This window comes from Aricia agestis, chromosome 12 (genome assembly GCF_905147365.1).
Source record: "Aricia agestis chromosome 12, ilAriAges1.1, whole genome shotgun sequence".
NCBI lineage: Eukaryota > Metazoa > Arthropoda > Insecta > Lepidoptera > Lycaenidae > Aricia > Aricia agestis.
Window position 1 is genome coordinate 5,975,113 of NC_056417.1, and position 11,991 is coordinate 5,987,103.

The 11,991-nt window shown below is 38.1% G+C and overlaps 1 protein-coding gene across 1 annotated transcript; it reads right to left on the minus strand.

Annotated features, from left to right (window-relative positions):
- Positions 1–6,763: 6,763 nt before the first annotated feature.
- LOC121732651 (protein yellow-like) lies at positions 6,764–8,578 on the minus strand. Its single transcript, XM_042122604.1, has one exon. It carries the CDS (start codon positions 8,494–8,496, stop codon positions 7,165–7,167), a length of 1,332 nt encoding a protein of 443 aa, XP_041978538.1. The 5' UTR covers positions 8,497–8,578; the 3' UTR covers positions 6,764–7,164.
- Between the last annotated feature and the right edge of the window lie 3,413 nt (positions 8,579–11,991).

Sequence of the window (11,991 nt, forward strand, 5' to 3'; positions counted from 1 at the left end):
TCAACCCGGGGTTGCGAGCGTCATTTAGTGTATAATAATTATATTATGGTCGTTGTAAAGCATTTGTGTATTAACCCAAATTTTTTGTTGAGTTATGAATGCAATCTTGTTTTATATGATCTAAAGAACATGACTGCATTCATAACTCAATACGTTTTTTTTCGTGGGATGCTACACAAATGCTTGACAGAGTCGTAATATAACGTAACATCGGTCACTTTGACACTTAAAAGTTGCCTGTGAACGTAGCCTTACAATATTAGCATGCACTTTCACGGCCAACTGACTGCATATTAAGTGCATCGACAAATACTAGATCTAATCTGAAATTGAACACGCGTTGGATGTTTACTGGCTAAATAGTAACAGGAAGCAATTGGATCGTCATACTGAAATATGTTTGCGAGTTCACAGGGCAGCTGCCCCCCCCCCTGGATCATGTTGACGTCCCTACTAAGTATATTATCTATAAAAATTAAAAATCAAGAAAACGAATTTTTGCCATTTGTTTGCAATACAATATTTTTACAATTAAAAATTATTAGTTTTTTATTCTTTATAAACACCTAGCTTATGAAAAATCTGAGTTGCCCCCCCCTGGCCCAGAACCTGGGTAATTTGCCCCCCCCTGGCACCAGAACCTGGGTAATTTGCCCCCCCCCCCCCCCCCTTAACAATATAAATTAGGACATGGATTGATAGCAGAGGTGTATTTTTCTCACTATTTCTATAATTCTCGAGGAGCCCCTTAAAAGGTTCTGCGGAGTCCCCCGGCTCCACGGATCACACTTTGAGAATAACCTTATCGTTATTTTGTACTAGATGACGCCCGCAACTCCGTAGCGCCAAAATTCTTTATCGCGCGGGAACCGTACTTCGTTACAGCAATTCTTGTATATGTCGTAGGATGATTTGATAAATCCGTGTTTTCGCGAAATCCCTAGAATTTTCGCGAAAATTCTAGGGATTTCGCGAAAACACGGATTTATCAAATCATCCTACGACATATATATATATATATATATATATATATATATATATATATATATATATATATATATATATATACAAGAATTGCTCGTTTAAAGATATATAACAAATTATGGATGTTGGCTTCACTGCCAAGCGTAGATATTCTGCAATTGTTTTAGTGCCGCAACCTTTAAACAAATTCTTGCCAAAGATCGAACGTGTCGGGTGATTGAGGCCCTAAATGTAGGTGTCATGGCTACGCAACTTTTAAGGGTGCCGTATTGTAATGCCAAAAGAATGGTGAGCATGATAATAATTATAATCGTTGTACTATAGCAGCTATAGTCGCGGCGCGCCCCTGGGGCAGACCTGACGAGGAACGACGCCCCCTACACAAATAAAATATCAGAAACCTTAATTTCTGCCACTAATAATAATTATAATAAAAGAAACATACATTTCGTGGTGCGTCTTATTGCCGTACTCAGAGTGGAATATTAATTATTTAAAAATTTCACATAAGCTTCATACATTATCTGTCAAACTGTTAATCATAATTAAATGTCTCTGAGTGCGGACAAAATTGCGCTAGCTTGCCTAATACCTAGCATGATACATACAACGGGAAACAATCATACAGAATGAGTTTAAGTCTTTTAGTATATTGGTATAAAAATGGATGTGACATCTCAACAGGATGATTGATTTGTCTATTGTTAACAAACATCGTCTGATAAATTAAAACACGTATTGTAAGCGATTTCTAACACTTATTATGTCATAAATAACCTTGTGCTACGCCGTATTCTGCAAACTTGTCACACTAATGTTACTACTACGATTCTTTCAGAGTAAGGGTCTGTTCACATTGCAATGTGACGAGGTGATGCGGTATCGACCCATACAAAAATGTGGCGGACGACGGCCTTTACGGCCCGCGACCCAGCACCACTCGAGAACGGTCAACCGCACTCTCATACGTAGGCTTACTTTTAGTGAAGTCTTTTTTAGCGACGCTACATCCTTTTTTTGTATGGGTAAAAAATGTTAACCTAAAATAGGCAGCCTGTCCGCCGTCTTTTCAGCAGCAAGTCTGTCAATTGAATGTGTATTTTCTTGTAAGTTAAGTTCAGTTTTGATTGTATTGAAGCAATGTGAACTGACTCTAATTTTACTTCCGACATGACCTTTATTCGGTTTGTGGTCGGATTATTTACTGTCTATGCTAGTAGCGCCCTCTGCTCCGATATTTGCGTAATATCCCCTATTGGCCGCGTGCCAAACTAGCCACGTATGCTATTTTTCATCCTCATTATGCATGGTAGCCGCAGTATATCTTGTGAGGAAAAATACGATATAGCTTAATTCTAAGGATTCTAAGGAATCCTAAGGATTCTAAGGAATCCTAAGGATTCTAAGGAATCCTAAGGATTCTAAGGAATCCTAAGGATTAAGCTATATCGTATTTTTCCTCAAAAAACTTAAATGAAAACATTTGCAGCTGTTACGAAAGATTAATTATTGTACTGTTATACTAGATTGTCTGATGTCTCGCTTAAGTACAAGATATACTGCGGCTACCATGCATGATGAGGATGAAAAATAATATCATACCTACAAGGCTAATTAGTAGTTAGGCAGAGGCTATTCCTGAGAAACCACGTTTTTTGAGTTTGTTATGATTTTTTTCCCTTCCTTACACTTTGAGGACAATTCTGCTATGGGTAGTGGTAATTAATAAAAAATAAATTGACAAGTAAATTAAAATAAATACTGTAATAAAACAAGTGATTACACTAGTCGGTAAAGGTTACTAACTTTCTTAAACACTTTCTATGTTTTTTGGTAGAGTAAGCTGCACCAAAAAAATTATAGCGTTTGGTCACGTCATCTGTTTGGACTAGATTCGAAGAAAACAAGTTTTGTATCGCGCTCTTCATCGTACATAATTTTGTTACATGCTTGTTCGAGAAATTTGTAAAACTACAATAATTGAAGACGTATATTCTACATATACGAATACTCTACATAATAATATAGCGTGCCATCTATATCCATTATCTACACTAATATTATGAATCTGTTACCTCTTCACGCCTAAACCAGCGATTTTTGAGTCCACTTTGAGTCTCGGGATACTCAGTATCCTGGAAAAATGTACGGATCCCGCGCGATTACCGAATTTTGACGCAACGAAGTTGCTGGCGTCATCAAGTTTTGTTAATGAAATAAGGGGGAAAACGAGCAAACGGGTCACCTGATGGAAAGCAACTTCCGTCGCCCATGGACACTCGCAGCATTAGAAGAGCTGCAAGTGCGTTGCCGGCCTTTTAAGAGTAACAGGGGAGGGTAGGGAAGGGAAGGGAATAGGGGAGGGTAGGGAAGGGAATAGGCTAGGGGATTGGGCCTCCGGTAAACTCACACACTCGGCGAAACACAGCGCAAGCGCTGTTTCACGCCGGTTTTCTGTGAGAACGTGGTATTTCCCCGGTCGAGCCGGCCCATTCGTGCCGAAGCATGGCTCTCCTACGTTGAAATATACAAACACTTTAAGTGACTCACACTAATAACATTCTTTCTGTCGCTGTCGGGTAAAAAATTCGAGAAAATATCGTTTCTTAAACGTTATTTACTTGAATTTTCCGAGTGATTGCAAGTATCGATCAAAAGCCAATAACGCCATGTTAATAAAAAACGCGTTGAACTCTAGTTGAAGACTTTCTTATCGAACTGCTGGTAGGGGGCGGTAGGAAATAATAATTACAAATAATAAAAATAAATAATAATTATAAATACAGTAATTAATTTGATATCGAATAATGTCAGTTTTATAACGCTAGCCCAGTCTCTATGTATTTTAAAAAGTGTCTTTTGAGAAAGACTAATTCTATAATTATAAAAATTCTATAATTATCAATATATTATGCCTATGATCCATATTTTTTTCCTTAAATAATATGAGATAAAAAAACTTACTTAGAGTTCAAAACTACGAAGAAAATCAACCAAGAAAAATCTCTACCGTAGAAATGCGTTGTCCTAATTAAACTGAACTTATCTCTACATTTTTCTGTGTGTATCAGAGTGAGACAAAACAAGAATTAGTTAATCTTTGTTCCCGATTCGACTTAAACAAACAGTGAATTCTTTTTACATTCCACGTTAAGAATACAGTGGCTTATTGCCGTACTCAGAAACGTACTTATCTGTAATGAAATGAAGATTTTGACATATATATTTAATATACTTAATACATATATTTAATACTTTTATACTATACGAGCTTTTGCCCGCGGCTTCGCTCGCGTTAAGAGGTATTATTATATACAAACTTTCATCCCCTATTTTAACCCCTTGGAGGTGAAATTGATCAAAATCATTTCTTAGCGGATGCCTACGTCATAATATCTACCTGCATGCCAAATTTCAGCCCGATCGGTCCAGTGATTTGGGCTGTGCGTTGATAGATCACCATGTCAGTCAGTCACCTTTGAGTTTTATATAGAGAGAGAGTTTTATGACAGCCGCAAGGTGGAGTCTTCTCGGCTTGGCAAGGACGAGGGCAGGAGGTGCGATGAGGAAGGCTTCATACTGGTGGAGAGGAGGAAGAAGCCCGCCGCCTGCAACCATCGCGGCACCGCACCATATGTACCTGAGCTGCGTCTGCGGAGCGAGGTCCCCGCGACGCCCCTGTACATATCCCGCCTGCACTGGTCCATGGAGGTCGAGGACATCGTGGACTACATCCAGAAGAAGACGACACTGCGCCTGAGGGTCGAGCGTCTGCAGTCTCGCCACAAGGTTAACTTTAGCTCCTTTGTGGTGAGAGCACGAATCTTCTGTCGACTTTCGAGGCGCCGGAATTTTGGCCGATGGATGCAGTCTATCGGATGTTCCGGGGGAGACTCCGGAACAAAGCGAGTCGCGTCGCCGGCAAAATGTGACAGTGTTAGTTATTAAGTATATATAAAATATGTATGTTAGTTTTAAGGTATTAATTATATAATTATATTATGTATGTTAGATTTAAGGTATTTGTTATATGGGCCTCTGATGCCCGAATTAAATGATTTGATTTGATTTGATATATATGGACATTTATTTATGATTTTTGTTATACCTACACATATTTAATACACATTCATGACCCAGGAACTTTGGAAACTTTTGTTCCACCGCCCGGCGGGATTCGAACCCGCAACTCCCGGCTTGAGCTACCAACAACCCACCAACTGAGCCATGACAGAGGTCGTCGAATACATTAAACATTACAATTTACATTATAATATTATTAGTGATATTATGTCAAACTTTTCATTAAATTGTAATTTAATCATCGTTGAATGTGAGTGTAACAGTAAGTTTATTATAAATTACGGTGTTTTAGTTAAATTTTGTAATTAAATTTAAATAATTTGTTAAAATTATACATAACAATAATTAAATATTATTATTTATTGCGTATTAAATTACTCCTTGCATGGCGTGACCTACATTGTAAAATATGTTTGTAAATATAATATTTGCGAATAAGTTTTTATAAGACGAGAACAATACTTTTACTTATATCAGTTAACACGTATAATAAATATAACCAAAATATACTTAATACTAAGATAAATAGAGAAGTTGCCCGTTCGCGCTGACATCCACGGGAACCGTTTTTTTAAAATGATAACAACGATTCCATGATTTTCCTAATCTTTTAAAGAATTTGCATTCTACGTAACATAAGATTTTGACTAAGAGTGACACCTCATTTAGAATATTAGTATGGACTAAGTACATTGAGAATTAATTCTCGACTCTACAATTTAACCTCTAGGAAAACAAAAGTTATTTCTTGAAGTTTCTTACCTTGCTTGCAAATAGTTTAGCCTTTTGACATTGAAGATCAGGAACTAAAGCAGCGATGTACAGTAAGGTCTTCAAATGAAACAGGTTCTGATGCTAGGCCGTAGAGTCTGAGGTATGGGGTCACACTCGGAACTCGTACTGATGCATACATTACCATAAAATAAAAATAAAACTTATGCAATTAGGGTTTTATTTTATTTTGCAACATCAAATAGGTTTTAGGTCAAAGCAGGTATAATTATGTCATAGAATATTTAAATTTTATGGTTCAACCAAAATTTCAACATCTTTAGAAACCTCTATAAAAATTACGTGTCACGTTGATTATCCGCGATGGACTCCTAAATTACTGAATCGATTTGTAATTTGATATGTACACCGTATGCAATTTGATTCAACTTGAAAGATAGGATAGCTTACATCTAAATTCATAGTCACAATAACATTATTTTGTGTAAAAAGTGATACGAAGTTTACCGGGTCAAAATTGTTTGTTTATATTTGGTAGAGTTTTTTACTCTACCAAGAACAAACAAACTCTTGTATTTTCAATTTAAAATCGTAGGATTTTATATTCTACCGATTTTTGAAACTTAATGACATGCAGATATATAATTTCTAGATGCATTAGTGGAGAAAGTGAAGTTTATAATTAATATCGTATTAGAATTTAGAAGTCGAAAGTGCAAATTATTATAATATACTATAATAATTATGAAAATTAAAGTATTCAACTATTTACTGTACTTAAGGTCAGAGTTGACGTTTGTCCTTTGAAATTTAATTAAAAGTTTTTTAACTAATTAAATATTAAGTAGAGCTCTACTACGGTGAGTGACGTCACCTTAGTCCTTGTGCCGACTGCGGCGACATAAGTTACCACTTAGCATCTCCTTAACAAATAAGTCATGTACACAAAATAACAAGCCACATAATGTGATAAACACGTTTATTATCGTCACCCTCGCTCACATGATATGTACATACATTATAATATATTAGTTCGTCAATAACTTACACTATATGAGAAGTAACTTATCACCTAAAAGACTTATTTAAATATTGGCCGTCCTTAATGCAATTTAAATAGTGCGCATCTCGTTTTCGTTACAAAAATATTATGTTTGTTTACTCTCGGAATTTGCCGGCGCGTCCTCGACATTTGAATTCTACGACGACACGGATCGTCTTCACAATCGACCACAGATACGTCTAAATATAAAATAAAAGCTATCTACATCGCGGTATATCACTGACAGGAATGTTTCCAGGTAACATTATATTTGGTAATGGAACGCATCGTTTGACGCATTAGTGCTATGCACTGGACTTATTCTAGGCGAGAATATGGGCGAAGGCCACAAGGAGTAGCGAGGCCGCGAGGGTGTGCGCGGGGGCGGCGCCCTGAGCCGGAGGCTCCGTCGGCGCCGCGATCTCCGAGTACACGTAGCTCCTGGACCCCGTGTGCGATCTCAGTATCCTGTAGTTGACCTCGTCCGTCGTCACCTGGTTCTTGATGAAATTAAACAGCCGGTTGATGACCACGTACAGGTTGCCGCGGTCGTCGAAAGTGAAACGATCCACCCACTGTATGTAATTCTGGTCGCGCGCGATCGTGCGTTGACCCACATCGAAGGCAAGCGTAGTATTCCATTCCGCGATGGTCGAGTTGCCTATCAGACCGAAGAACAGTGAGCCGGCGGCGTCCATCTTCATGCCGTCGGTCTGCGAGGGCTTCGTCCCGAGGTCGACGACGTAGGGTCTGAGCGCGCCCTCCCCCTTCTCAGCTAAAGTCTCGTTGCGGAGGACGGAAGCGTTGACGGCGAATAGGTGGTAGCTCGCGAGGGGGCAGTAGTACACCGTCCGCTCTATCTGATCACCTTCCACCAAGAACTGCGGGCCGAGCGCGATGCCGTCCAGGCTCACGGGTAGTTTCACAGTAGTGCCGTTGATGCGGAACAGCGCGGCCTCCTCGGTGGCCGTCATCGATTTCTTGTCGCGCAGCTTCCAGGACTTTTTGTCGCTCCGCCTGAACACGATTATGCCGGGGTCGACGACGCTGTTGTCGGTAATGTAGGCGTAGTCGCCGTCCGCGCGGTTGTCCACCACCAGGTCGTTCAGGTAGGAGCTGCTAGGATTCGCGGTTTCCGCCGGCAGCGGAATCCTTTCCATTTTTGTGCTGCCAGCCTTAAGGTCCACTAGGACGATCGAGGGGGGGCACTTGGCGGTGGGGTTCTGCGTGAGGGTCCCGACGCGGCCGTTGTCCAGGATCCACATGAGGCCGTTGCGGTCGATTTCGACGTTCTGGACGAACTGCAGCGCCTCGCAGTCGCCGATGGCGTTGTCCTCCCAGCTGGGGAACGGCCGCAGCTTGGGCGCCGTGGTCTGGTTCTGGAAGGCGGGGATGGTCGCCAGCGTGACCGGCACGCCGTCGAGCAGCCTCGGGAGCGTCAGGTAAATATTTTCGCCGTAGTAGTTGATGCCCGAGATGAGCACATTTTTGGGGATGTAGCGGCTGCCGTTGACGGCCGCCTCCCGATCGCCGGGGGATTCCCACTCGAAGTCGATCACGTTCCACTCGTATATAACTCGGAACTGTTCGCGGCGCGGTTTGGCGTCCTGGGCCGCCGCGAGAGCGACGAGGAGGGCGAGGACTAGAGGTTTCATGTTGACGTGTATCTCGGACGGCGCGCGCGATACGACTGAGGTGGCCGGCGCCGCGGGCTTCACCGTATGTTAAGTCTTAACACTTTAGCGACCACGCATCGGTGACAATGAGTTACTTCTAATGGATTACCTCAGTAGTTCACTGAGCGACTGAACGGGCTTTATCTCGCTAGGTGGTAGGTACACACGTCCGGAAGGGTGCGCGAAGGTCACATCTCACCCCAGCCAGACGGAGGGTGGCCGATACATAAATCCTATACTTAACCCCGTTTGATTTAAATGGAAGCGCTAGCGAAAACAAAAATGTATTTTCTTAAATTATGTTTTCTTTTATTTTATTTGTATTTCCTTAAAATCAATGTCGTAATGCCTATAATCAGTGCGACTTATTAAAATATACAAAAAGCTAGAATCAAGTTTGGGAAATGTTACGAGATTATTTAAGAATATTAAAAACCTAACCATTTATGGATGGAAAATAAATTTAACTTGGAATATAATATTTTTTTCTGTTGGAATCAAAAACTCTATATTATGCGAGGTAGAGTTCATCTGAATTCAGCAATTTAATGGGCGCTCAATTAAAATAAAAAGTTCCTTACTCTACATTTCAAATTATTCGGAATATGCAATTTTTGATTTGCCTAATTAATAAAAGTCGCGCTCAGAGAGATTAATGATTACTTAACTGAAACTTGATGAAGATTTGGACATAAAATCCATACTTTTTCTGTTAAACGCTTCAATTATTTTTTTATTAAAATTAGTGATGGAAAGCAACTACCGTCGCACATGGACAAACATCAGAAGAGTTGCAGGTGCGTTGCCGGCCTTTTAAGAGGGAATACGCTCTTTTCTTGAAGGTTTACAGGTCGTATTATTATTTAAAATTAATCTTCCAATGTATTTGAGTGCCGCTGTTAAAATATGAAGTATTCATTTAAATTATTTTATGACAATTTTAGTTGCCAATTCCTTTTGTATATTTTATGTTTGAAATTAGTCATCAGTTTCATACAGTAATTCGTCATGGTCCCAACTCCAAGACACAAGTGTTCTCAAAAGTGAGTTTTGAATGTGTCACCTTATGCATAAGATAGGTATACCATTTAAATTGTAGCATTTTAATGATAATTTATCTTCGAGAGATGTTAAATTTGATTTATATTGATAGATATTACTAAAATTATTATTAAATAAAACCATTGTTAAAACTTTTGATGTCAGCATTTACCTAATAACATGAATTTGAGAGTAAAAACATTTTTCTTGAGCTCGTAGTAAACATTAGGTCAAGGTGTGGTACGAGTATATTTATAAGGAAAGGTCGCTTTGAAAAATTACCGACATTAAACTACACAATATAATATGCAATCAAAAGCTAACATCATTTTATAATTTGAATACATAGTCAAATCACAGTCTCTTAGAAAACTGGCCTCAAATAATGGTAACAATACGCTGAGTTATACAAAACTGGGGATGCTCTACAATCATGACATACAGTCTACAGACTTTCATGATGATTTTTAACCGATATCAAAAAAAGGTGGTTATCAATTCGACGCGTATGTAGGTAATATTTCTAGAACTGCCCAGTTTTTGTATAATAATATGTTGTCTGAACAAATGTGCCTTTCAAAAGTATGTATGTTTTTATGTTTGTGTTCACATAATATCTCCGGAACTACAAATCTGATTTCAGTAATTTTTCTGTACTTGGTATTGTTCAACTTAGGGAATACTGCAAGTTTCATAAAAAAAAAGGTCCAGTAGTTTTTGAGATAACGTAATTTTAATTCTCATTTACGTACAATTTTGAAGTCGGTTTTATATCTTTAAAATACTATTATTAATCATAATATTTCTTTTAATATTATCGATTTCTTTGGCAAATACTGCTGAATTCAGTTAATACAATACTTAGTAGTTAGTACTATATAATAGGTCAATAGTGTGCATTGTATAATATTTTCTTTTAGGTTTTGAAATAAAAATGGGCCAAGTGCGAGTTGGACTCGCGCACGAAGGGTTCCGTACCATTATAGAGCAAAAAGTTGTGTTTTCTGTATGGGAGACACCCTTAAATATTTAATTAATTTTTTAGTACTTGTTGTTATAGCGGCAACAGAAATACATAATCTGTGAAAATTTCAACTCTCTAACTATTACCGTCCTTGAGTTACAGCCTGGAGACAGACGGACAGACATCGAAGTCTCAGTAATAGGGTCCCGTTTTTACCCTTAGGTATGGAACCCTAAAAAGAGTTTTGTAGGTGGATAGCTGGTTATTTCTCTGCATTATCACCTTACTCAGTTAAAACTTAAGCAGGTGGACTTTTATTACGAGTAGCTACTTATAAATAAAATAAATACATCTTTAATAAAGAGCACGTAATTTTTACTTGTATTTATTCTACAAATAGTCCTATGTCATTACTTTAACCTTAAATAGGCAAGACATTGTAATGATGGTCAAAGTGTACAGGTTTGTACCTTAACGACCTTACAGAGGATTATAAGTTACTAAGGAACGAGTAGCTCATGAGTAACTGAGGAACTACCATACGAGCCTTGTTATAAAACCAATGCTATAAAGTGCTATAAAAGAATTTACGATGCTTTGCAAGGCTTTAGAAGTCAATCTTACTTGGCTTAGAATTCTGTAGATACAATGATACGTCGTATAATTTAAATGATATTTCTTTTATTTTTTATTAAAAAAATGCAGCAACACCATTTTTTTAATTTTATGAATTATGACCATTCTCTCAACCTAATCTCTATACCCTATTAAATAAATGTACAAAATTAAATACAAAAAACATAATATTGTATTGTAGAGTAGGAAATGTTGTTGTATAAAATATCCAAGGTACCAACCTCGTAGACGTTATGTTTACAATTCCTCACTTTACAATAATATGTAATTATTATTGTTGTTGCTTTAAAATATTAGTAAATAACTTAGTCCGTTTATTATAAACATCGTAATGTTAAGATTATGATTTTTAGGGTTCGGTACCCAAAGGGTAAAAACGGGACCCTATTACTAAGACTTTGATGTATGTCCGTCTGTCTGTCCGTCTGTCTGTATATCTGTCTCCAGGCTGTTTCTTAAGAGCCGCTATAGCTTGACTTGTGAAATTTTCACAAATTATGTGTTTCTGTTCCCGTTCTTGATTATATCTATGTGTATTTTATTAAATAATAAAAATATTAAACTAAAATAAAAACTTAAGGGCTCCCATACATAAAACACAATTTTTGGCCTATTTTTGCTCTATAACAGTACGGAACCCTTCGTGAGCGAGTCCGACTCGCACTTGACCGATTATAATTTTTTTTAAATAAGTATCCATAAATGTAAGTATAGAAGGTACTAGGTATTATAATATTTTCTAATCTCTACATTTTAGCCCCATTTGTCTTTAGAAACGTCCATATTTTTTTTTATGAAATAAGGGGGCAAACGAGCAAACGGGTCACCTGATG